Source organism: Rhinichthys klamathensis, unplaced genomic scaffold (assembly GCF_029890125.1).
Source record: "Rhinichthys klamathensis goyatoka isolate OS25496 unplaced genomic scaffold, OSU_Roscu_1.1 h1tg000181l_1, whole genome shotgun sequence".
In the NCBI taxonomy this organism is placed as follows: domain Eukaryota; kingdom Metazoa; phylum Chordata; class Actinopteri; order Cypriniformes; family Leuciscidae; genus Rhinichthys; species Rhinichthys klamathensis.
The window spans coordinates 2,533,935-2,561,832 of record NW_026606709.1 but is presented as its reverse complement, the minus strand read 5'-3'; the positions used below and the strand labels follow the sequence as shown (position 1 = coordinate 2,561,832).

The following is a 27,898-nucleotide window of genomic DNA, read 5'->3' as shown; positions in this document are numbered from 1 at the left end:
TGTTGCGTAGTCTTATGTAACCCGTATCTGAGTTGCTTTTAGTTCTCTCCTCTCTTTCTCATCTAGCCTTTCTCTCCCTCTCCTGCATGCCTAATGCTTCCTCATAACTCCAGAATCCCTGATGAAATACTGGTCAGTGCTGACAAGCTGTCCGTTGTGTTTTTGGCATAATCGCTGACATGAGGGTAAGATTTCATCATACAGCAGAGAATCCATCACTTGACATTGATGTGGTAGTGTGGACGCATGTGTTAAGAGTTACTTAATTGGTTTTGAGTGACCTCACACATCCTGGACTGTGGCTTCTTATATTGGTTTGACCAGTTTAATACCACATAAATTTCCCTTATGGCGGACGACCTTTAAATAGCTGATATGCAATCATTAGTATTTTATATTAAATAAGTAAATTACTATATTTTATATTTATGTAATGTTATTAAATAATAAGTGTTTTTAAAGATTAACTTTAAGTGACCGTTTGATGATTGTTACTAATGATCTGATATTTAATATAAATCTAAAAATAGAAGAAATTGGGGAAGGTGTGCACAATTAAATATTTAACATGTATCCAATTTATATTGACTGATACTATATATTAAACATCTTTAATATCGCAGATAATTGAATTGTATTGAATTGAATTGTATGTATATAAGCCCTAGTGTTTCCTGTGTTCTTCCGTGGTTGTGTGTCATTGCTCTCAGTTCCGTTCCATGTGTTCCCTAAGGTTTGGATGTTTTCTTGTTGCTTTGTCATTAGCCACGTTTCCACTGTTGGGCCAAAAGCGGGCGTGCTAGTGCGTGCCAGGGCCAGTCGTGTTTCCACTGTCACTTCCAGGGCTTGATCAGGCCTCGTCTGGGCTTCCTCGGGACCAACGGCCAGGGTTTTTTGACCCGACGAATCCCTTGGTCCAAAGTGGGCCAACTCTGGCTTGAGGAGTGGTTACGAACAGAGGCGATCAGAGATCATTTTAGCTCAAAACTCACTTTCATATTTGAATACCTTCTGTTTGTGATCCGATGTGGATTCTGATCACCGTATAAGGCAGAAATATTTATAGGCCTATGCGATGCAAAAGACTATGCGCACTAACCATTACCATAGTAAACATGGTAAATATGGCCGCTTTAAGAAATCCAAATCATATGCTATCACAATCATGTTTTTATTTTATCTGTCAGTAGGCTACGTCTCGTCTCTTTATACCCGACTGTCTGATATCTATATTTAGCTCTGCATATGTCATAAAATAAAGCAACTCTGGTTTTTCGGGAGCTTCCTCTGTTTCTCTGACTGAAAATATAACTGTATTGGGAGAGACTAGTGCTAAAGCTCCTCGGGTCGTATTTTTGGTGGAATGATCATTCTTTCTAAATGTGATGTAAATATGTCCTGTAACTACAGATAAACACGTGAAATAAACACTCTTTCTTTTGTGAAATAACAGTAAACCACTTTATTTCTGTGAGACTAATTTGCAATCTTGACACAAATTAATTCATTATGATCAATGTATCACTTTTTATTGTAAACCTGTGGTAAAACATCAATGCTTGGGTTTTAAATCTTTTAAGTAAACGACAAAAATGCCGACAAATGGTCGCTTTTGTCATGTTTGTTTTGCGATCTCGCTAGTTTCCAGAGATTTCTTTCAGATTAGTTTTATGGTAAAACTTCCATTTATCGGTAAAATGATGGGTTTGTGTGACTTTGTTCCAGAGAGGCGTGTTACGGGCAGGTTTTAGTGAAGCCCTGCAGAGCTTCTGGCCCGACGGTGGAAACGCAGCATGGTTTTGGGCTCAGTGCTACAGGTCCGAGGCTTTTAGCCCAGCACGGCCCGTTTAAAGCCCTGGTTCACACTGGCCTGACAGTGGAAACGCGGCTATTAAAAACATTTATCTGCTTTCCTTCATCTCTGAGTGCACCCGTGTTACAGTACAAATATATTGTACATCTTTAATTCAAAGCTGAAGTCCTGACGGTTATGAACGGTTAACCTCTTTGCTTTATAAACATTTGTGTGTTTGTTGCAGGCTCAGGGGGCATGACTGTAGATAAACTTCTCAGCACAGCTGGGAAAAGTGATAGAGCTTTCTGCATGAGCCCTCCCTCCATGGCCACCTGCACTTACCGCATTTAGCTGGAAGATGACTGAAGGCACAGGTGGACCTAAATAGTTGCCTTTGCAAAGCGATCTTGATGTCATTTCCTGAGGTTAGAAAATGGTTAAGGATGACTTGTGAACTCAAACAGAATAGACATACAGGCTACAGTCTGAGACAATGCTTTCACACTCAAACAACTCTTTTCCCCTCTCATTTTATGGCCACTTAGTTTATCACAGAGAACGATTAAGATTTTGTAGGATAATCCAGACACATGCACACACATTGCGCGAAGGTGATCTGTATGACCATCAGTGGCAAAGCAGCTGGACAGGGGGAAAGTGTGATAAGCAGGGATGGTGTGAAGAAAATTGGGCCTCTGTTCAATAATGGCTTCAAATATCGATCAGTATACACCATCAACAAGGCAGCTGAGAGGAAGATAGGCAGCTTTAAATGACTGATAATCCCTAGTGTACGTGCTCTCTGATGTGGTTGGGAGACCGTCTTCCATCTGTTTAGTTTGCGATGAACAATGACTGACCTTGTAGCTAAAAACCTGGTCTAACATGGAATTTATTGTGTACTAAAAATTATAGTTAAAACTAAGATGAAAACTATTCATCTAAAAGCTTTTTTGTAAACTTGAGTTTCTGTTAAGTTGGTTTGTCTAACTTAACTTTTTATCCAAACAAGGGGTAAAAACATAAGTGAAAACAACTCACACAATACATCCACTGAGGACAACATCAGACAAAGGTCATGAGAAACACTGTGTATATATACACACAAGAGGAGATTGGCAAACAAGACACACCTGGGAACAATCAGAAACTAATCAACAAGAAACACTACAAAGGACTACAAAAACATGGCACAACACAGGAAATAAAAGTCCACACAAGACAAGGGGATAGGCGGGAATCATGACAATTTGACATAAAGCTGGATTATATTGAATTTCAATGCCAAGTTACATGGTACATTCTGATAGCCCGTTAACCCAAATGTAAGACCAAAGGTCGACAACCTTTTTGTCATGATGTGCCATTTTATAATTTTCCTAGTTAGAGGTATACATTATGTAAATGTTGGTCCCTCTATCGGTTAAAAAACATACAAAACTGCATGCAATTTACAGAAGAACAATGTTTTGGCTATGTTTCGACTGCGGGTGAATGTGGTTCTTTCTCATAACTAAAAAAAGAGAGATATTATCCTACTGCTCAAAACATTCACTACTAATGGTGCTTTTCCACTGCATGGTACGGTACGGCACGGTTCGGTACGGCACGCTTTGGCGCTTTTCCACTGCATGGTACGGTACGGTACGGCTCGCTTCAGCTTGCTTTAAATGGTACCACCTCTGTTGAGGTTCCAAGCGTACCTTACCAATACTAAAATGTGACGTGAACACACTGCAGATCATTGATTGGTCAGACAGAATCGTCACTACCAGCGTCAGTGTATTTGCGGGACATCATAAGATTTAAATAGCCACTTTAGCCAATGACAGCCACCGCTGTAGCACCTGTTTAAAAACTACTTGCTTGAAGATAAAAGAAAGAAAGAAAACTTCCAAAAAAGAAATGGCTGAAATGTGGTCAGTGGACGAAGTGCAGACGTTCCTCTCGTTGGTTGCCGAGGAGCGGATAAACTATAACGGTCAGACTACAATCCCACCCACTTTGAACCGGTACTAACTGCAGTGGAAAAGCAAACCGAGCTAAAGCGAACTGAGCCGTGCCGTGCTGAGCCGAGTCGTACCACGCAGTGGAAAAGCGAAGCGAGCCGAACCGTGCCGTGCCGAGCCGAACCGTACTGAGCCATACCAGCAGTGGAAAACCGCCATATCTGAAGCTGACTAGCTGAAGGTGTTACTGTAGCTTTTTACCCATTAATAGACAGGGTACTTCCTTGAAAATATATTCCAGCACAGTGCTACGACAACCCATAATAATGACCCTTCACAATAGATAACGTTTTACAATGAACTCTTGTTAGAGAGCTACATACATATGGCAAATTATCTGTTCAATAAGATACCTTATGCCGAGTTTACACTGAACGATTTTAGGCCTGATATTCACTCGCCGACAGATTTTGTGAGATCGCCGACAAATGCCCGGAATCATGGGCAAATCGGCTCGTTCACGTGAGTGACAATCACACAGTGCGAATTATCAAAGACGATCAAAGTGATTCCCTGGAGGTTCCATGTCAACCTTTCTTGGTCATTGTGACAAGTTACCTATACCACAAGCGTCAAAGTAGCCGGAGAAACTTTTCTCTATTTATAGATATGAGACACGCACAGGCGAGTGACATTTGTACGTAATTTCCCGTAAAAACCCTTGACTGGTCTAAAATATAAATACTTATAATAGGCTTACCATAGTGAATTAGAGTGAGACAAAAATTTTACATAGTCATAGTGTACCTTTAATCACACTTTTTTTATTGCTTTAGTACCTCTATCCTAAATTAATATTCATGAGTTGCAGTACTGCCATTGCATGACATCTCAATCAGTGAATTATCAGCTCTCCTATTTCAAGCATCCCTGTTGCTACCTAGAGTAATCTTGCTGTGCTGTGATTGCAGTATGTTCAAGTTTTGGTTGTTGCGATAGAATTCCAATGCCGGAAGGTTGTGGGCGATGTTACGAGTGAAGTTAATCCAAGAGTCGCCACCCTCTTTAACCCAAGGGTGCTTTGTGAGAGAAAAGCATCAACCTTCATGGATCACAAAAGGTCACACTGTAGTGCTATGAATTACTAAGGTTAAATTAATCATTCGACTTTGTATTGTCAGGCAGTCAAACCCCTAGTGACATCTCTCATGGCATCTTCACAGATGTTCAACCTCTAGATGCTTAAGTATTTTCTCAGCACAAGCTGTTTTAGTCATTCCCCTTGGGGTCAAATGCTTAATTACACCTCCTGATCCCCTACCTAATTATCTTTTTCATCTAATTTAAAGTCACTTATAGGTATAGGATCTCGATCAATTACCTATTTCCAACACGAAATGTTATCCAGCCAAGGGCAAACCTTGAGGCGACCCATCACACTATCATAGTTTTCTCAATGATGTATTGCTTTAAAGTTGCATCAGTGCATCAGGGCTGCCGGAGCTCACCAAGGTTACCTGTAGGTTATGGAAACATTTGGGTCAGGGTGTTCGAAGTGGGACTTTTGTACTGCCTGTTCCAGATGTTTCCTCATAATCCCATCACGCTGTTTCACAACAAATTTGACACATGCATGTAAAAAGCACTTTTCCTTGATAAACAGCTTCACTAATTAACCCACAAGGTTGCTAATTAAAATTCAGAGAGCTCCACATGGATGTTAATGTAGATAGACTGGTCACACTTGGCAGGAATTAAGTGCATGCTCTGGGCACACATGCATGAAATCTTATGCAAAGTAGTGTGCGTATCACTGTATTGCATGAATATTCATTAAGTGGATCAGCTTAGAGTAGTTTTGATTGTGTCAGTCAAAAAGACAGAATGAGAAGGTTCATTAGAACTCATACTGCTTATCATGGATAAATTGTGTGCGTGAGCGATAGAAAGAACTGCTTAATATAAATAGAATGGTCACACTTGACAGAAAGTAGGCTATGTTGAACACATGCATACTAAGCATCAATGCAAAGTAGTATCACCACGTTGTATAAATATTCATAAAGTGCATCAGGTCTGAGTAGTTGTGATTATGTCGGTCACACAGAAAATAAGAGCTGTACTGAATATTTATATGAGGAGGTGGAGTCAAGACTGTGGGTTATTGATAAACCGACGTGTGTGTGTGTGTGTGTGACTGTGTACTTAACATGCTATTTCTGAACAGTTCTGGGCATCTGTTCTTAAGCATGCCTACTCTAATTAGTGTTCTCAAAACCCAGAAACCTAGTGCAACCACCATAGATGGCATCCACACATTGGCAGGGACATAGAAAAATCATTGCCAACACATTATAAATCTCATCAGGCTCTTTTCATAAGTATTAAATAAATTCAAGTGCCATTTAAAAGCCTAAAAATGAAACTTTTCACAAATGTATTCATTTTGTCCGAAAAGTTGATTTATTAGGCCTAAAGTATTATTGCAACAAATGTCAATCTAAAATGCATATGAAATGGCACCGGAACTCTGTCCTGTCTTGGCTGCACTCAAGATGGTGACGTCACTTGACATGCTTACAGCCCTGTTCACACCGCCAGCAGATGCCAGATTAGCCAGAACCGATACTATAGTAGACATACTACACACACATACATGCATACATACTTACTTTTGACTATATTTGCCTATGTATCAGATGCTCACCAGTAATTTTGTGAAATATTACAGTTTTTCAAAAAACTTTTTCTATTTTAATAAATTTAATACATTTTAAAAATGTAATTTATTCCTGTGATGGAAATGTTTTTAATCAGCCTTTACCTCAGACTTCAATGTCACAATCCTTCAGAAATATTGTGAAATATTATCACAATTTAGCATATTAGAATGAAAGATAATGTGAATGATATTATCTTCACAAAGGCTTCATGTATTTACTTATAATTTTGTATATTTGTAAGCCCGTCTAAATCGGTCCAATGGCGGTATCCGATAGAACGGGTGAAGGTCTCTGCGCGACACTGTCTGTATTTAGTTCCAATTGAACTTATCTGACTCCAATTTATCACAACCTAGAATTTTGGTTAGAATGCCAATTGGTTAATGGTCATTTATATAATAGTTTAGCTGCACATTTGATTATTCTTTTCAACTCTTTACTTAGGAAGCTATGTCGCTTTGAGGTCCTCACGCCTTCTGTTTAACGCAGGTCTCATGATCACAAGCTCGTCAGTTTTGGTTTTACTTCAGGCAGAGGTATGGCCACTACTACAGATATTAGTAGACCAATTCAGCTTTGGATTGGCCATGCCATGGTTTCCCACGTACACTTATCTAAAGTAACATTAAAAGGGGTCATATAATCAGGGGTGTAGTACCAAATTTTGGGCCCTGGGTACAAACCCTCTTGCTGGGCCCCCCGCGACGGACTTTTGACTTGAGCGTGGCGACTTCTCCAACGGGGGAATGGGGGGGGTGGACGGACTTTTGACTAGAGCGCGGCGACTTCTCCAACGGGGGGGAGCGGGGGTGGACAGACTTTTGACTAGAGCTTGGAGACTTCTAAGGCCCCCCCCTCCCTGCCTGCCTCGGGCCCTTTTTCCCCCGCTACCACGCCCCTGCATATAATACCATTGTTGTACAAGTTACTATGAATGTTTAGGGTCTACTTTAATATACTTTTATTAAAAATTCTCATTAGTATTGTAAGAAAACACTAATTTTACCTGGTCAAAAACAGTTCTGTTTTCTGCACGCCGTTTCAGTGGATATGCCTTTAAATGATAATGAGCGTCGCTCACTCCGCCCCTCTGTTCTGCAGGCGTTTTGACCATAGACTGTAAGGTCTCGACACAATGCACGTGAAGTGTTGGCTTGACAACAGTTGAGGGTATATTTTGGAGTAAGAATGGCAGCGGGAGTCTCTGAGGACACATCTGTGCAATCGTATCAGTTTGAACCGGAGTCGGACCCGGAACAAGATGACGGCCGCAAAGAAGTTCGACAATTCGAACAGGACGTTTCTGAATGGTTGGTTAACGTAATGTCACTTTGATCTATTTTTGTATGCACTGGTGGCAGGGTAGAGTAGTGAGATACCAACGCTATGTGTTTACTGATGTATACGTTAGTTCATTGACAGATTGACGTTACAACTAATGGTCATGAAAAACTTTTTTTTTCGCAATTTGCAAAGATTAATATTAAGGTTAATAAAACTTTACACTTACTTCTTCTGGAGGTGCAGAGGGAACATAAATAGTTGCCACCGATTCTTTTTTCAGGAGCAGCTTCTTAGCAAAACCAGCTTTATACTGATCCTCGTTTATAAAGCAGTCTGGTGAAAAATGATTCGCGCAAACATGAACGCATTGACGTTGATCGTGGGGAATATTCCCTTCGAAAACAAAACTCAGCCACCGCGTCTTCAGCGGTTCGGATTTAGGAATATCAAAATGACTGCTGTGTTCGTTATTACACCCAAGAACAGAACACCACAATCGCTTAGACGCTATTCTGCTCCAGCGTATCAACAATGACGGACTATGATGACAGCTCGCTCAGTGTGGGTCTGTGTTGAAACGCTGCTGTCAATCAACAATCGTGGGAGGGGCGTCCGTTTTATTGACGTCACAAAAACGAACGGCTCAATTTGAGGCAGGGAAAAACATAAAAGGAGATTAAAACAAAAGCACTGGATGGATTTTTTATCATTATATGATGGTTGTGTACAGGCACTGCCAACACACATTTCAGTACAATCAACTTGTAAAAGTGCATGTACCATTATATGACCCCTTTAAATTAAAACAGAGGTAAGAGACACCCACATTTAGATTGGTCAAGCAGCATTTTTGCTGTTCTAAATGGAAATTCACTTTGCGAACCAAGTACACTTGAATTAGTGCCAAATATTAGTTGTGACTAATCTGACGCAGACTTGGGGTAACATGCGAATCCGTTTAATCTACTTGGGAAAACAATTTCAGAGTCAGTCAGAATAAAATCAAATATTTACAATTTATTATGTCAGGTAAATGTATCATGCCAATTTCATAATCAGTTCATAGATAATAAATACAACACATCAAATGCTCTGGAATAAAGAGAAGAGATGCGAACCTGACATTAGAAAATACATGATGCTGAGTGTCTTGCCCACACTCTGCATCACGGGCTAATTTGAGCTACAAATCGCGCTGAGCCTCTCGTTGCATTTCTTTATATAGACAGATACTTGTTTCACATGGAAACATTTGCTAACAATGGGAATTTGCATTCAGAGTTTACACTTTTTGGGCAGGATGCCATTTGCCTGGAAGACACACCCTTCTCTGTGTGCAAGTTATCTCCAAACTCTAAAAACTTTGTTACCTTTTGGTTTAATTCTTTGGGAATGAGACATTTGTACCAGTCGCAGTGATACTGTATGATAATTATTCACATTAAACCATATAGATTTTTGGGTGAATTTTGGTGATCTCATGAGAGAGAGAGAAGGAATGGGGGAAGAGGGAAAGACATGTAGATTAGGATGATCAAATAGTGATGCTAACTTCACAAGAGAGAGTTTAAATGTTAATTTCCTTTGTTTTCTCAGAGAGTAGCCCTTTCTTCCAGTTCTTCCAGTTTTTCCAGTCTTACATATTTATTGCTTTAGCATTCACTGTTTTGTGGTAGCACATAATCAAGCTTTCATAGCATACCAGAGACATGTGCATCTGCAAATTAATATGCATGATCATGCATGCATGCAAAATGAATCTGTGTATAAATAAACACTCATGGAATTCTGCAAACTGGACGACTTCAAAATAGCCTTGAATGGCATTGAGTGTGCAGCTTATGGGCAGAGCCAGCAAAAATGGACATAGGGCCCTTGCTTCAACCTCTACATCCAGGCACGGACAGAATATAAGAAAGGCTTCATCAGCCTACAGACCTTTGGAACAAACGTTTCGGTTTCACTTTATTTTGATGGTCCCTTTAACACATACTGTTGACTATAAGTAACATTGCACCTACATGTCAACTAACTCTCATTAGAGTGTTAGTTGAGTATTAATAGACTGGTAGGGTTAGGGTTAGATTAAGTTGACATGCAGTTGCAAAATTACTTATAGTCAGTAGAGTGTCTGTTGGAGGACCATCACAAATAAAGTGTTTGGAGATATTAAGCAGACAATCTACTAATACTCTGATGAGAGTTAGTTGACATATAGTTGCAAAGTTACTTATAGTCAACAGCACGTTCAAAAGGGACCATCAAAATAAAGTGTTACCAAGGTTTCTCCAAATGTTCCTTATGCCTGCCCTCATAAAGCAGTAGGGAGGTAAGACCTCTTGTATCTGCAGATGTTGTGGCCTGAAAGCCTCACTGATGTGAGTTTTTTTTTTTTTTTTTTTTTTCAGAGAATAGAGCCACTGAAAATACAAAGGTTAAGCCAAACTTCCGACATTGATAGATGCTATAGTAATTGATATGTTTGATCTGTGGACATCTGAGAAGAAAAGGCTCTGCTCTTGTTTTTTGCTCCTTATATTCTGTTTTGAAGTGTGACCGTTCTGTTGAATGCCACCAGTGGATAACAAGACATTCTGGAGCATGACAGGTTATAGCTTGCACATCAGCCAGGATGAAGGATGATGGCATATTATAAGCGGTTTCTAGGGTGTTCTGGTTGTTTGCAGGTTTCGAAAAAAAAGAAAGAAGCAAGAATCTATGACATTCTGGTCCAAAATTATGGTTTGGATGACCTGTTCTGTGTAATTTTGTGGCGTGTGTGTTTTGTATTTTATATTGTCTGTCAGTTCATTTGTTTAGAAAAATAACAGCAGATCTCTCCTCAAGGAACAAGCAGTGATCTGTTAGTTATGTACATTTGAGAAAGATTGAGGGTTTGCTTTTTCTTGTACTTTCCTTCCTAGCTTAGCACTTAACTTTTATGTGATTTCCGTATTTTCTAATTCCTGATCCTATCTGTACTCCCATTTCAAGCTGTGAGTTTTCTAAAAATATGATGCATTAATTACACAAACACGCACATTGAGATGTCCTTTACAACACAATCATGCTAATGTTTCCGAGCAGCGGATGGCTAAGCAGCCACACTACTGTACCGGTGCCTGTCAGGTAGATGCATACAAGTAATCAGAGCATAAAACCTACTAAATGACAGCGTGTGCTGTGGGCTCTCTACCACTCAACGTGATACTCCAGTCAGAGCTGTAACAAATAGGGCTATTATTTAGCTATCAATTCTCTGGAGCTGATGTCAGCTCATTTAAAGATCCTGTGCTATCAGTATGGGAGAGAGACAGGTAGTCATTGATCATGTCAGGATGTCTTACATGGTGCGTGATCACTAATGTAGAGATGACCAATGTGACGAAGAAGCCTGTCTTCACTATCCTGTGTCTTTTTTGTCTCCTTACTGGTATTTGAGAGACTGGACAGAACATGTCCTACATTTGCCATATATTCTAAAAATATTTCCATTTTTGATAATAATTAAAAGGATATCTATCTATCTATCTATCTATCTATCTATCTATCTATCTATCTATCTATCTATCTATCTATCTATCTATCTATCTGTCTGTCTGTCTGTCTGTCTGTCTGTCTGTCTGTCTGTCTGTCTGTCTGTCTGTCTGTCTGTCTGTCTGTCTGTCTGTCTGTCTGTCTGTCTGTCTGTCTGTCTGTCTGTCTGTCTGTCTGTCTGTCGTTTGTTCGTTCAAATAGCAAATGCATCTGCACCCATTTGTATTCCCATGGGTGTGCTGGCCTGAAAACGAGGTGTGTTCAGGCGCATTATTGGCGTGTTGCTATTTTAAGGCAAATGAAATAGACTGTGCCATTGACCAACAAAAACCTGGTCTAAAGTCAATGGCGCAATATTTTTCTTGTTATTTAAGAGGCGGGTGCAAAACGCCTTTTACACACACAGGGACGGGCAGCATAAAATAAAAAAATAAAATAAAAGAATTACAATGTAAAAGATTATTATTGTGTACATAAAGATATGGTAGAGTCCGGCTTGTACCGTAGATGGTCTGCTTGCGTGCTTTATCTTTCCGCTATGGTGCGAGCGCAACTGGCTTTTAAAGGGAATGGGAGATAAGACTCTGATTGGTTTATTGCACATTACGCCCAAAACACACCCATTACTCATTAAAGCAGCACTAAGTAGGAATTCCGTTTTTGTCAAACAGCGACCTCTAGAGTCGCTGTGGAGTACTTGTACTGTCGTGAATAGCACTCACGCAGAGATGGCTCGGACTCACGGCCGGATCCCCTCCCCCTGTACACCGGTACCTGTTCAGTAGGATGGACGCTGTAACGAGTGGAAATAAGGTATGGCCCCTTTAAGAGCTGCGCGCGCCCTGTTTAACTGTCGGCAGTCTGTATTGTATGTGCGCCTCGAACACCACATGTATACGGCGCCGGGTTATTTCTGTTTGATGGTCATTTTATCAGAATTTTATCAGATCTGTTTTTTGCCGTAAAGCAATTCGTTACCTGATATCGTTGCAATTCGTTACCTGATACCTGATACCTGAGACCTGATATCACATGATATCACACGATACTTCCTAACACTGAGGCCGGCGGCCCGCCGGCCCAAAGTTGCAAGGGTGGTTTTGCGGCTCACAGGCACCAGGGGGGTGCGAGACGACCACCATTCAACACGAAATCCGTAATATAAACATTACAATGACTCCAAAGCTGTTCGGTTAAGGTAAAAAAGTTACTTAGTTCACCTTTAAGAGAATAGGGACAACCCTTTTAGACCATGCGCCGGGCGTGCTGACCATTTTTCCCATCGTTAAACTAGCAAAAGTAGATTCGGTCATGCCCTACGTGCACTTGCCATTATTTATACTCGCTTTATAGCATGTACTTAGATCGTTAAAATAGGATCTGTCTGTCTATCTAGGTTGCAGTCTCTGTATAATCTCTGTATATATATATTATAATTGTATATATTATAAAATAATCTATGTATCTATCCAAAGACATCCCACCCCTCCTGGAAGTTCTGGGAGTCTCCAGCATATTGATAGCGGCTCCCGAGCGTGTGAGACAGAAATCGAGCGTGTGAGACAGAAACACTGTTTCCACTTGGTATTAAGATGGTGATGATCAGCCAAGAAGACACATTACCATTTTCACCTGGTATTATCACACATTTCAAATATGTCTCCTGTGACCACTTGTGTTCGGATGTCCCATTATATCATCTACATCACTTTCACTTTATATCCTGATGTTATATTACAATGGCGATGCAACATTTTCAGTGGCCATCACTTCAATCTTCAGTGTTTCTTTCCAAAACAATAAAAAAAGAAAATTGTACTGCCCCTAAACTTTTGTATATATATCCATGTGCATACAGTAGTGTATATGTAATACATATGGTGTTCTTTGCCTTGGACTCAATTACATTCATGGTTTTGTGTCTTTATTTTATGTGAGTGCTTAATCTTCACTGCTGAATGTTTGGCTGTGTTCCCCTGTAGAGCCTGGCCATTTATTTTATGGCTCTCAGGAAAATTGTAAATGAAATGTTGAGTTGTCGTTAATGGGTTTCTTTATATAATGCAGAATTGCAGAGAGAGGCGTACAGGTTTCAAAGCTCATTTAACTTTTCATAGTGTGAGAGAGTTTGTGTGAGGTGTTCAGCATTGTGATATGCATACTAATGATAAAATGCTTCAAAGTTTCCCTTTCCCTTTTTTCTTGGGTAGTGTTATAGAGAAGATGCTTGGAGATATCCTTTTGTCTGTAAATGAAATACATGGAGAATATTTCTTTTTATCTTTTTATTTCTTTGTCTCTCTTCCAGATTTGGACCTTCGGTATTTCTGGAGCTGGAGTTCTTTTGAGGACTATCTGGTGTTCTGCTTTGCCTTCATGTTGCTGTGTGCTTTCATAACATTCCTCTTTCTGGACTGGGTCCTATTTGTGGAGGCCCTGGGCTCTTTGGCGGTGATGTTTGAAGCCATGTTGGGCCTGCCTCAGCTGCTGCAGAACTACAACAACCGCTCCACCAGAGGCATGAGGTAAACATGGGCCAAACTATTATTGATCATTCTTTAAGATGCTTCATTTCGGCCCTTTAATTGTTGTGTTTAAAACATTGCATTAAGGTCTTTTAAAAAGAAAAACCCGACCTGAGGCAAACCAGGTAAAATTAGACCAGATTCCGACCCGACGGCAATTTTTTTCTAACCCGATTGGACCCGAAAGTTTGGCCTTAACTGCATTTAGATGGTTTTCTGCAAACGATCTAGCAACAGTATACATTGTTTTTCCACTTGGGCGAGCATCTCCAAGTAGATAAAACATAATCATAAGCATTATGTTTCACCTCAAATGACAAGGAAATTTATATGTATTTTAATATTAAGAAGCAAATCCCCAAACTCATTCTCGGGAATGGCTTGTGTATTTGGTTTATGGGAAGTGAGCGCCTCTGCTGCATGGACCAGTATCCTGGAGGCTACATGGAAGTGTGTATTGACAGAGAAGGGGTAAAATAACATTGTCATACAATTATTTAATATGCATTTGTTTTAAATAATAATATATTGTTAAACACCTGAAACTAATGGGGGAGATTTTTTATTTTAAATATTTTAAAATAATTCAGATCTTCTTGGTCCATTCGGTAAAAGCAAATTTGTTTTTAAATTTACCAGAGACCCGAGGCTACTAATATCAGACCTGACCCGCATCCAAGGTAAAAGTTTTGGACCCAAGCCTGCTCAGGACTTGGGTCAGACCTCGTATTTTTGGATCCAAGTAGACCCGTGAAGATCTTTACACATGTAGTTTGGTTCTCTTGGTTCTTTTGTTCTAGAACCAAAAAAGAAAATGATACATTTAGTCCTGGTTAACACTGTCATTTTTAACACTGAACATGAAGATAAAATAAAAAAATACTTTTATGTTGTATATTTTGCAACGGATCTTACCAAACATCCAAACCAATGCTGTGTTGTATGTGCTTGTTGTATGTGCGCACATATGATGGTATTTTTTTACCAGCTGAGAACTCACGAAGAGCTAAAAGGAGTCAAAACAGAGACAGGAATTCCACCGTTGCACACAAATAAAGATCTACTTCAAGGAGATGGCGGTTTGGACGCCTGTACCAAACTGTAATGGGTAACATTGCTCCTGCGATGAGAAGAACCAGGTATTCTTGAGCATTCTGTCCTTTTTAGGATCACATCTTCTGACATCACATCCTGTTTTTGGTTTGTTTAGATGTCTTTAGTATGTGTTGTGTTCATATTTCAGTCGAACCACACCGCAAGTGGGTCTCGGTCTGCTTGTTTGGTGCTCATTAGGGTTTGGATGGCAGCTTTCACACATATTCCAATGAACTGCACTAACAGAGAAATTGCACTGAAGTTAATTTTAATCAAACCAAACCTGCTGAATGTGAACGCACCCTGTGGAAAATACAAACCCAGAATGAATTGTAAGAAAAATGCATTTAAAGTAATATTGACTAAATATTAGGGATGCACAATATACCATTATCATATAATTTATCAGCTGATATTAGAGGTATTGGTCGATATTTGATACTTAATTGTTCATGTAGGTGTAGATGATGACAATGGTAAAGTTCATTTTTAAAAACACTAATCATTTATTAACAACTCTATCCTAAATAAATCTCAAAATGATTATACATTTTCATGTTATTTATGTTATTTTTCATTGTAATGCTGTGATGCTTAAATTCACTTGTACAATTTTAAACAATTGATTTTAGTTTTCAAATGTTTTATATTTGATTTAATTAGACAAAATAATTTAGTTTTTTTATATTGCCACTTATCGGCTTATCTGTCTGATTTTTATTATTGGTGAATGCCTAATAAATATATAGTTATATTTCATTTAGTACTGAAATTATTTCAAGCTACTGGAAAATGTACTATTTACCCAGTATTGGTGAATATAATGAAATCCAAACTTTTGCCCATGTAAAACAATCACTACAACAACACTACTGTCCATGTATGTCCATGAATGTCCATTGTAGCATTCAAAACATGTTACAGCCTATGCTACACAACCTTTTTGTTGTTGTTGCAGTTCTTGCCCATGTTGCCATAATGTGTGTTAATGTCATCTGTGCCATGGCAGGTGGAAGGAGAGAAGGTTAAATTCACACACAGTAATTGTTTGCAGGATATGCCTCACTCGAGACATCCCTCATTAAAGGCACATAATGAAGATTATTAAAATTAGACAGCTAATGAGCTTGTTAATTGATGTTACAGCCCACACTGCTCAAATCCGAAGACTCCTTGGTGAAACAAAGTTGACCTTACTGGTACTTTTTGAAAAAAGCCCAAAATGAGAGCCAGAGAGAATTTAGAGTAAAGCTAATATCTTTAGCCTCCGGCTACAGTCAGCATAATAATCACAATATCAGCTCCACCTTAGCTGAAGCCAGCACTTTTTTTTCTCTTTCTTTTTTTTTTTTTTTTTTTAAATAAAGGGAAAAAGCCCTTCATCTCATGGTCTGTTCCACAGAACTTGATGTGACACACGCTCCAGGCTCCTCTTTATGAGCCAAATTAAACATTGTGAGCACAGTTTAGGCTGAGAGAGGGAAAATGGAAGCCAATGTTAATGGTGTTTCTCCGGAAATCCATCTTTTTGTGAACACAATGAATATGTCAACACCGTCGCGTGTAGTGTGTAATGCCTTTGCCCTTGATGTGATTTCAGTGTCTGCAGGCGTCGAGGGCCCTCGACCGATCACTGTACTGGCATCTGTGTTTTTTGTACATATGCATGTGTGAATTTATTGTTGGTGAAGCCTTTGGAAACATGGTTCAGAGTGTATTTTTGAAGCTGTCCATCAACATATATCCGTGGAAGATAACTGTCACCAAGACAGTATGCCAGTGTTTGTGTGTGTATACAGTATATTGTGTATTTATATCAGTGTATAAATATGTAATGAACCTTTAAACCTGAGAAGGCTGCACCCAAAATTTTTTGGATTTGATCTAAAATGATTAAATGTGCTACTACTAACAACTAAGGGTGTAACGATACCCTCATGTCACGATTCCATACATATCACGATTCTGAACTCACGATATGATATTATTGCGATACTCCAAGACATATGATAAAAGGTTAACAAAACATGTACTGTTGATTAAAATGCTAACTTTGATATTACATTGTGGGTTTAAATGAATAGGTTTGGACTTGGTGCTTGTAACCCAAGGACAATGGTGACACCAGAATAAAAATATTCATGATTCTGAAGCTGAAAATACAGAATTATTTTAGATGAATATGCTTGCACTCTGTCACTGACTAGATATATTTAAAATAATGTTGGACACTTTTTACTGGTAACATAAGACATTTGGCATTATCAGGACACACAAATATTCCCCCATTGCATTATTATACATTATAATCAACATTATGTATAGTAGTTTAATGTAGTACTGACACTAAAACTCTGAAAAAAACACATTTGTTTCTCACACAAATTGTTATTTTGGGGGAACGATCCACGATACATATTGTCACTATCCACGATACGTATTGTTGCATTTTTGTATTGCGATACATTGTGGCACGATATATTGTTACACCCCTACTAACAACAATACTTGTTCATCTTGTATTGACAATGCAAGAGTCAAGCACTCTGTAAAGTCTTCTCTAGCACATCCCAAAGACTTTCAATGAATTTAAGGTCTGGACTCAGTGGTGCCAATTCATGTGTGAAAATTATTCTTCATGCTCCCTCCCAACCATTTTTTCGTAATTTGAGCCTGATGAATCTTGGCATTGTTGTCCTGGAATATGGCCACGATGTGTCTTCTTCTTACATGGTTATTTAAGAAATTAAAAGATACACACTCCATCAATTAGGGTTAGAAGAACTGTTGCCAAACATATAACCTGCTAGACACATAGTAATCACTGCAATAATGATCCAGTCATCGACTCTTAAACATTTGCCTATTTAGATCCAAACAGCAATTAAAAAAAAAATTGGCCGGGCACTGTATATTAGTTTACTATCATGCAATATGATAAAAGTGTTTTAATGTCATGACATAAGATTATACAAGTAACAACTCAAAAATAAGTCCTTTTTGTCTCTGAAATACACGTGAAAAGGAATGAAAATAGTTGGTGTTTAACTGCCACTAGTGTTCATTTTAGCTTAAAAGTGTGTGAATTGTATGTATAGGTAAGTTTTGGGAGTTTGTTTTCAATGAGCCTAGGTTGTAAAATGCTGTCTGTGGGCAGCACACAACTCTAGGTTGTGGAACAGAGCTTGTGTTTGTGTTGCCGTGCCCTTGTAGAGAGAGTTTTATGAGGTATTGTAACAGTCCCCACATCAGTATCTTCACCAATGACACGTGAAGTACTGTCTTTAACAAGACCAACCACCCATACCCCCCTACAGTCCTTAATATGGGCCAGTAAAGCTGGGAGGGTACAACACTGTGCCCTTGAGCCAGACATTTATTGAACCTGAAGGATTTAAATGGCCCACCTCCCCTTGCTATTTTTTGAAAGCGCCCATCTCTGTTGTTGACCTTTTTTCTCCTTGTTTGAATCCTGTGTCCACTTCTGCTGCTGTTTAAATTCATGTGTTCATTTCTGGTGGAAACACAGATGTAAGTAGTAAGTAGCAGCTTGTGTCTCGTGACTGACATTAATGGACCAGGTACCCAGCGGCACGCTGACTCCCCTCTCCCATTAGCCTTTGCCCCATTTTACAACTTCTAAAAGGCCCTCAGAAATCTTGACAGTGGCTTTTTTTTGTGAGTTCACATTTGTATTTTTACTGAAATTGATTCCTAGTCTTTTTCATTTTAGATTTTGGACCCTGAGGGAGCTGTTTATGTGAGCAAAAGGAGCTCATCCTATTTTATCTGACGTTATCCCTCACACTATCATGTGCGTGTCTGACAACCATTTTCAGTGTGAATTATATTATGAATATATCATCTTTCGCTTTGGGGTGGACTGTTTGATAATGGTTCTAATTATAGAGATGTAATGACCCAGCGGACATGGACTCTCACCTTGCGAATCCTCTTTTCTCTTACAGACTAACACTCATTATCCTTGTTTTAAAACATCTCGTCTGATGCAAGCAACGACCTTAGATACAGGTTGTAAAGGGACATGAACGATAACTATAAAGTTTTATTATTCATTCTAATTCTAAGAGAAAAGGGTAGTACACACCACAACTATAACAATAGAGGAACGATATCATTGGAATCACTTTCAGAACAATTGTTTCTGATGTACGATAAAAACATTGATAGCCAATCCATACAACTTTACAATGAAATCAAAAGGGAATTTTTTTTTATGGAATATTGCAGTTTATTATAAATGATTTATCCATGCACATCCTTCTTTAAATTCATGTGCCCTCGTAATCTTTAATCAAAATTGTATCCCCTCCCTCTTGCAACGACATCTCTTCTCATCTTTTCTCCGATGACGTGTTTATGGGGCGAGAGCGGGAAAACCTATCACTCACACGAGATTCCAGACAAGTCAATTCCAGACAAAAGTCCCGCCCTACATTTTTTCTTGTTTGCGAAGCCGTTTAACTCGCATACGTCATAATAGGGAAGAAAAGACTGTCACACAACTTCCAATCCATGCCGACTTTAAAGAGCTTGAGCATTTAAAGTAGTAGATGACATATAATAAACAAAACATTATCATCTTTCATATGGACGCCAACATAGTTATCTTTATTGTTTGGAGTTTAATTTTATAAGTCCCAACTACACTCAGATTACAAACAAGAATCACACTGCTGCCACTGTCTTTCACCTGCTGTCTCTCACCTGAAGTCTCTCACTTCTCCCAGTTCAGACACCTCCACACAAGCTCTAAAACATTTTTTTTAAAAGTTAACCAAAAAAGTTTGAGCCACTCAGCTCTAATGTCGGCTGAAACCAGTTTCTGGGGTTTGGGCTCCATGCTAAGTCGAGAGCGTAGTTAGCATCAGGACCCTGCTGTGTTGATGAAGCCAAGTGCACTGTAATCTGTCTCCCTAACAAGCAGGGACACGCAGCCAGATTCTCCCATGAGACTGAGCTTCGCCATGGGCCTTTCTGCTCACACAGAGCCCTGATCGGCCCTGATTACCCCTGGGAGCTTCACACTCATAGGAAATGTTTCCCGTGTTTATAAAAATAAGGAAGCAGTGGATTTAACTTAGCTGTACTGGGTATCTGGGGAACAGAAAGTGTCCTCGCTAGCATAGATGCAGTTCTGTTTTGTTGTGGCTACTGTTATGACAACTGGTGGGAGCTATTTGTCTTTCTGTGGTCTGTTTGTGCATGTGATCTATATGCTTCAAATGGTGCTCAGCAAAACACCCAGGTGGTAAAAACTCATTTATCATACGTAGTGAAGCAACATCCATGAAAATGGACACAAGCAGAGTGAAAGAAATGCTTTATTAACCTTAAACAAGTCAACAATACTGAGGGAACCTGTTTCTTTTTCTTATTTGCGAACAAGAACATGAGCTATACTGTTGTTTGAATGGAGAGTATACTGCTACAAAGTATACATTTGTAGCCTGGGAAAACCCAGACAACTTCCGGCAAATTTAGATTTGCTCGGAAAGTTAGTCTGGCAAAGAGCTCATTCAAAACCATTTCCAATCCGTCGAAATCGAGGCACCAATCAGAAACGTTGGGGGCGGGCTTTACATGATGACGACAGCGCTGGGATTTTGAAGCAGATTTTGTAGCCTACATTACAAAGATGGATGCCGCCATCGAACATCACTCGTTCGAATCAGCTATCGCGTCTGTTTTAAGCGAATTGAACATTTCCTTTTTGTTAAAAACCGAGCAAAGAACAACACTCAGAGATGTTTTTCCGCCGCTCTGCATTCGTCATCTCCTTCATCGCTCTGATTGGTTTTAGGTCTATCCGTTGGTGACGCCCCTCTGGAAATGATTTGTCTATGACGCTTTGCCAGACCATAACTCAGTTACAACTGAGAATGGTCTGGTTTTAACCAGGCTAATACATTTGTATACTTGTAGCCTATATTGTATACTTACTGTTGTTAAAAAATATGTGAAACAGTTTGCATTATGTAAGGAATAATTGATGACGGGCCATTGAATTATTAGAAAAATAATGCATACCTGAATAATATATTTATTGGACTTTTAATCCTTTTTGGTGCAAAGCGTCATCATTTTTGGTAATCCGATAAAATTTGTCAAGATGGAGATGTTATTAAAAATCATAGTATACTGGTTGTACTGGTAATGCGTATAATACTGTATATATTAATAATGCTTGTTTTCTTACATATTTGGATTTAATATATTTACCCACATTGGCGTATTTTTCTTTACCCATAATTTTCAATTATTTTAAGCATTCAATGTATGATCTCTGAAAAAATTATTATTATCTTACACAGTTTCGCTTTGCAAGTAAATTTAGGATTGTTTTAGAATTTATTTTGATCATTTTACTGCAAAACAAGAGAAAAAAATATTGATTAATTACATATTTCTTTGCAGTGTACACGATAGTTCAAAAGTGTGAATTATACACTTTTTATTTTTGTTTTAGTGTTTTTCAAAGAGGTCTCTTATGTTCACCAAGGCTGCATTTATTTGATTAAAAATACAGTAAACCCCAAAATTGTGAAATAGTATTACAATTTAAAATAGCTATTTTAAATTTTTTTAAATTTCAAATTTAATTTATTTCTGTGATGACAAAGCTGGATTTTCAGTAGCATTACTCCAATCTTCAGTGTCACATGATCCTTCAGAAATCATTCTGATGTTGATTTGCTGCTCAAGAAACATTTCTTATTATTATTAATGTCGAAAACAGTTTTTGCTGCTTGATATTTTTGTGGAAACTGTTAAAAAAAAATCAGGATTCTTTGATGAATAGGAAGCTGAAAAGAGCAGCAATTATTTGAAAAGAAATTTACCAAATTTATGAATGTCTTTATTGTCACTTTTGATCAATTTAACGCATCCTTGCAAAATAAACAAAAAAAACATCGTATTGACCCCAAGATATCCCTTTAAATGAGCCCTTTAATGATGTCAAAATGTATCTTAATAAATCTTAAATAAATAAATAAATCAGTAAAAATATATTTAAATACTAATAAAACTGATAACCGATGTTGCCTTTTGTGCATCCTTAATACTCTGTGCATAGTATTCATGATGCATACTGCAGAAATATGGTAGTATTGTGTTCTAAACATAGTGATTGACTTTCTGAAACCTGAAAGTGATGTTTCACCTCAGCACATATTAACAAGGTATGTTTTGACACACTTCGATCTTTGAGTTGCTATCGCTTAGAGGCACGCAAACATACAGACCACTGTCAGTAGAGTTGTTGCCCTCACAGTTGTTGGCTGTCATGTCTGGGTTAATTAGAGAAGAAAAAGCCAGTGGTGTGAATCCCCACCTGACCCAAGATGAGCGGAGGTACGCCGGCTTCCACCACAGTCCCCATTGATCAGACTGAGCCGTGTGATTGAATTAGATGAGCCGCTGGCAGCCACGGCTTGCCAGGACCAGTACCACAACAGAATTATTCACATTCCCTCCAGGGCAAAGCACAGCGGAGTAGGGGAGGAGACGAAAAAGAAAAATTAAAGAGTGCCGGTATTCTGGAGGGAAAGACAAAGAAGGGAAAGAGGAAACCATCAGTTTTTCCAGTTGACATGTATCTTTATAGGACATTAGCATTGCTCTAAATGGGTTTGTGTATACAGAAATAGAAATATATCACAGGGGACATTATAATGTCCAACTGAATTGATTTAAAGGCTGCTGGAACACTCCATTTCCATCCAGAGCACATCGCAGCTGTGCTGTATGCATTTCTAGATTGTTTTGATCGGCTACATTTTGTTTGTAAGACAGTGATCTGTGTGAGCTTGTTTGTTAGCCATATGGTAGAGAAACATAATTCAATTTTAGGGTTTTAATGTCCCCATCACTCTATCTTTCTCTGTCTTTTTTTCTTTTGTGTGGACTGTGGAGACTGATCTCTTTTAGAAAATGTGCAAACTCTCCTATGTTTGAGCCGAATGGATCGATCTACATACATATTTCATTTTCTTTCTTCTTTTTTTTTTTAAATTCTCTCACCAGCCTTTTGAATTCACTGGCCAAAGTTTTGACGAGCCCACTTTTCCTCCAGCCCATGAATGGTTCCTACAGCAGCTTTCTCTAAAGGATTCTCAAGTTTTGTTTTAGCTGTTCTTTTTCTTTCCATAGGTGAAGAGCAGGACTAGTTTAATCGGCTCTCTTCACTCCCTTTGTGAGCATTTGTACTCAGTGAGGGTTTTTATGTGGGAGCTTTGGTGCCCTTCTCTCTTTCAGAGGCTTCTCGCTGGTCACGGTTTATCCCTACATCGATGTAAACTCAGTAGAGAGAAACCGGAGAGACTGTGCAGAAGAAAGAGCCCGGTGTGTCGATACATCTGTCTGGAGCAGATCTTCAGGATGTTGCCCCTTCCTTAGATATCTCTGGCAATTGTCAAAACTGAATTCTCATCAGTATCTATCTATCTATCTATCTATCTATCTATCTATCTATCTATCTATCTATCTATCTATCTATCTATCTATCTATCTATCTATCTATCTATCTATCTATCTATCTATCTATCTATCTATCTATCCATCTATCATCTTACATTCTGTCTATTTATCTATCTGTCTGTCTATATCTGTCGTTCATTCTCATTCTATCATTCTGTCTCGATTGCTGCTGTTCTGTCTTTCTATCGTTCTATGTATCATTCCATCATTCTGGCGTTCTAGCTATTGTTCTGTCTTTCTATTGTTCTTCTATCTATACAGTTTTACCATTCTTTTTTTCTATTGTTTTATCTATCAGTCTAATGTTATATCATTCTATTTTTATATCATTTGCCTTTTTTCTTTCATTCCATCATTCTATTTTTCTGTCTATTTTACTGTGTCCTTATTACATGTTACATGTAGTTACTGTAGTAATATGCAACCAACCCCTATTCCTAACCCTAACCCTATAGTATTGTTCTATCACTCGATCTGTCTATCATTCTATATACTGTAGTTCTGTCATATAGTTCTATCTTTTGTTCTAAATATTGTTCTTGTCATTCTGTCTATCATTCCATGTACCATTCTTTCTATAGTTTTATCATTCTGTTTCTATATCATTCTGTCTTTCTTTCCATTGTTCTATCATCCTACATATCATTCTGTCCATCTGTTGTTCTAGCAAAAAAAAATCTATCATTCTATCTGTCATATTTTATTCTATCATCCTATCCTTCTTTCTGTTGTTCTATCTAACATTCTTTCCCTTTCCCTATGAATTTAACATTGTCCACTATTTCTTTCTTTCTTTCCTTCCTTCCTTCCTTCCTTCCTTCCTTCCTTCCTTCCTTCCTTCCTTCCTTCCTTCCTTCCTTCCTTCCTTCCTTCCTTCCTTCCTTCCTTCCTTCCTTTCGGATGAGAGTGTCAGGTGGAAGAGGATCAATTGAAGGCTTGTCAGGGTTGAGTGCAGGGCTGTTCAGTGTGGACGGGAGTGCTGTAACCGTGGCCTCAGTTCTCCTAATCAATGCAATAATCACTTCTACCTCTCTCACAGGCCCTGAAGCGCTGCTCGCTGTTTGCCGAGCATTCCTTTCATCTGCTGTCAATCCGCAAAGTGCTCGGAGGGGAAGGAAAGATAGCAGTTTGTTGTTGTGAATGAGAAAGAGCATGTTTGTCTTAGAATTAATGTTTGGGAACAATTAGATGAGTTTCTGTTCTCTGAGCGGAAGATGGAGAACCTTTAAGTGGTTTTTATTGTGTGGCACCACTGTTATCAGTGCTCTTGTACAGATGACCCACCTTACTTAATTACCTCATTAATGTTTCATCCCCATTAATGATGTTTGAGAATGGTCTCTAGAGTAAACTAATGTAGAAGACAAATGAAGGAGGAGAAAAGAGTGGGGAGTAACTTTGAGATCAGATATAGAGGACACGTTTTCTCTCAAAGCACTTTAAACAGGACATTTTAATGGAGATTTTCATTTATGAAAATGTCCATTTCATGTAAAGTATTTCATATAAGTATAACTTTCAGGATACATTATTATCATTTTCACAACCACATCACATAGTACTTTTTAGTTCGCACCAACTATGAGTGTTTTGTGGACAAACTTTAAGGAAGTGTCTATAAAAGGTCGTTTTAGCACTGTATTTCACACTGGTGTTAGCAAACATTGCACTTCCTGCTAGCAAATGTTCCTTCATCCTCATTCACAATCTTCATGTGATATCAAAACAATGCACAAAAAAAATAAGGAAGAACATAATCATAGTCAATGTCATGTCTAGATGGGTGGGTTTGTATCATCAAGTAGACAAGTTGGAAGAATGTACCATTTCATTAGTTGTCTGCTTCTGCTGCCTCACATTGTGTAAAAGACACATTTCTATTGTCGGGATGACCTTCAGGAGCACAAGTAGTCCAAATTCTCATCCCTCTCCATCTGTGACAGCTGATGTATAGTCTCTGCTCATCTTTAGACCACTTTTCTCTCTTTAAGCTTGAATGAAAAGAATGAACTCATTCAGCATAAATTCCGCTGAGAACGCAGCATCCCTCTTTGCCCGAGAACACTTTAGCTGATTCCTGGAAGTTTTCAAAGATTACCTTTTCTCTGCTTTTCAAAAAGGAAGGAGGATCGACATTTGCAAAATATTGTGCTTTTGTGGTCCCCCAAGCTTCCTGCAGGTGGTACGGTCCTTCTCTGACTAATAAAGAGCAGGTTATGTCCCAGGATGCACTGTTCCTCCTGTCGCTTAACCTCACACAGTGAAATTGACATTTGTAGAATGTAAATTCTTCAGCATAAAATGCTCAAATGGATCTATTTTTTAGATTTTATGAGCTGTTACGTACCAGATGTTAGACCATTGGACTCTACGTGTTACCTCACCTCTTCACAATTTTATATTTTATATGAAATAATTGCGTCCTCAGATTCTTATTAAGTGTAGCCCCACTGTACTCAATTGACTTCAGAGACTTGCAAATGTGTGAGATATACAGATGTATGACTTTATCAAGTGGGAGGACAGGACATTGTACGATGCATTAGTCTGATGTATTGGTGACGCCTTTAAAAGGTTTCGAATGAGGTTAATTTATCAGAACTTTATAGCTGACTGGGAATCTTTCCAACTGCTGAGACTTTATATATTTCTGAATGCTTCAGTAAAATGTTCTCTTTCTTTGTCTCTCTCCCTCTTTTTCAGCATAAAGATGGTGCTCCTGTGGACCGCTGGTGACATCTTTAAGACCACGTATTTTGTGATCAATGAAAGCCCCACTCAGTTCTTGGTCTGTGGTGCGGTACAGATCTTAATTGACATTGCCATTCTGCTCCAGGTGGGCTTCTACGGCCAGGACACGAGAATCAAACTGGGCTGAACTCACTACAATAATGATGGTCATCAACACTCCTAAACAAGGACATACTACATGCTGCATACCTACAAAACTACACGCTCTTACTTTTTCAGTATTTCTTTTTGTACAAATACACAGTGGGGTTCAAAAGTCTTAGACTACTATGAAAATGTTTCTATTCTGTTTTTCTTTTATTTAATATAACTTACTAATTTAATAATGATATTAAATAATATATTTATCAATCATTTAAATTACTTTGTTTATTACAAATGCTTTATTATAGCATGGCAATTAAAGTAAAAAGTTCAGTTGAAAAATGCTAATGATTTATTAGGAGAGGAAATAATCTGACCTTTTGTCATAAATTAGTGGCCTAGAAATAGAGCAACATTTTAAATTGTTTTGTATTAGTTTTATCATGATGTGTTTTTAATTGTATTCAAAATCCTAAAAAAATATTTTAAAAAAATTCTAGCTTTAATGATTTGATTTTGGATCCCAGATTTTCCTTTTGGCCTCAGTCTTTTAAACCCCACTGCGTATTTATATTTATATTTATTATATTTTTCCTGAGTTCAGGTTTTTTATCTCTCTTTTCAAGTTATTTCACGTCTTACCAAACAACAAGTCTGTTCAAAGAAGAGTGAACGGGCCTTAAATGAACCTGCTGAACATCTTAAAATTTAAAAAACAAACATTTAACTAATCTAGTCTACACATTCACTGAATGAATGACCTTTCACTTTGTTATTTTTATAGTATTTGTCTTTTTGCTAGCTTTTGTGAGAGCCAAAATGCTCTTAGTGCAATGAAATTGCTTGGAAATGCATGTGCCAAATGCATCTGCTAGAAACTGAATTCAAACTGCTAGCTCATTTGTCAACCATTTGTGGTCCTTTTTCATTTTAGAGCACTTAAATGATTGTTACTTGCATAGTTGCACACGAAAATCCATATTTTAAGCAGCAGATTAATGTTAGACATTTAAACCTGGAGTCAAAACCAGTGCGGATGAATGATTTTATTACCAAACTTTAATTACCTAACTGTATCAGTGGAACAGCATGAGGGTATACCATAAATATATAATGGACAACTGATTTATCACGTATGATTGCATTGCAAACAAGAAAAACAGATGGATTTTGTTCAGTTTAATTATCACAGATCGATAGCCCCTTTTCAGCAAAGTAATTTTGCTAAAGGATCACTTTACTATTGCTGTCAGCATTTTGCAAATGCAATATTGTTTTTACCCAAAGTTTTTAACTCAGAAAGTAGAATGGTAATGCGTAATGGTCCAGTGGAAAACCAGTTGTAGTTCATCGTAACCACACAAAGCCAATGATGGACAATTTTTTAGCCATCTTGGGTTGATAGTCTGCAATGTCCTGTAAATATGGCAATGATTACTTCTCCACATGACCACAACCAGTCATATACTGTATCGTCCATGTTTATCCATGCACATCACGCCAAGATGAAGACCAGTCTGCCCGCAAATAATTGACATTTGGACTGTTTTTATATGGGAGTTGATAGGACTGGTGGAAAAAAATACATACACCTCAATTCTGCTGCTGCAGTTGATCAGCTATGAGGAGTCTTCATCATAAAAGAGTTCCGCT

At 38.4% G+C, this 27,898-nt stretch overlaps 1 protein-coding gene across 1 annotated transcript in view; it reads left to right on the top strand.

Annotated features, from left to right (window-relative positions):
• si:dkey-246g23.2 (solute carrier family 66 member 2) overlaps nt 1–27,370 on the top strand; it is a 52,520-nt gene extending 25,150 nt beyond the window's left edge. The window contains exons 4-5 of the mRNA XM_056261286.1: nt 13,597–13,813; nt 26,114–27,370. Of these exons, the coding sequence (XP_056117261.1) occupies nt 13,597–13,813; nt 26,114–26,288 (392 nt within the window). The 3' untranslated portion in view covers nt 26,289–27,370. The remainder of the gene's footprint in view (nt 1–13,596; nt 13,814–26,113) is intronic.
• Nucleotides 27,371–27,898: the final 528 nt, after the last annotated feature.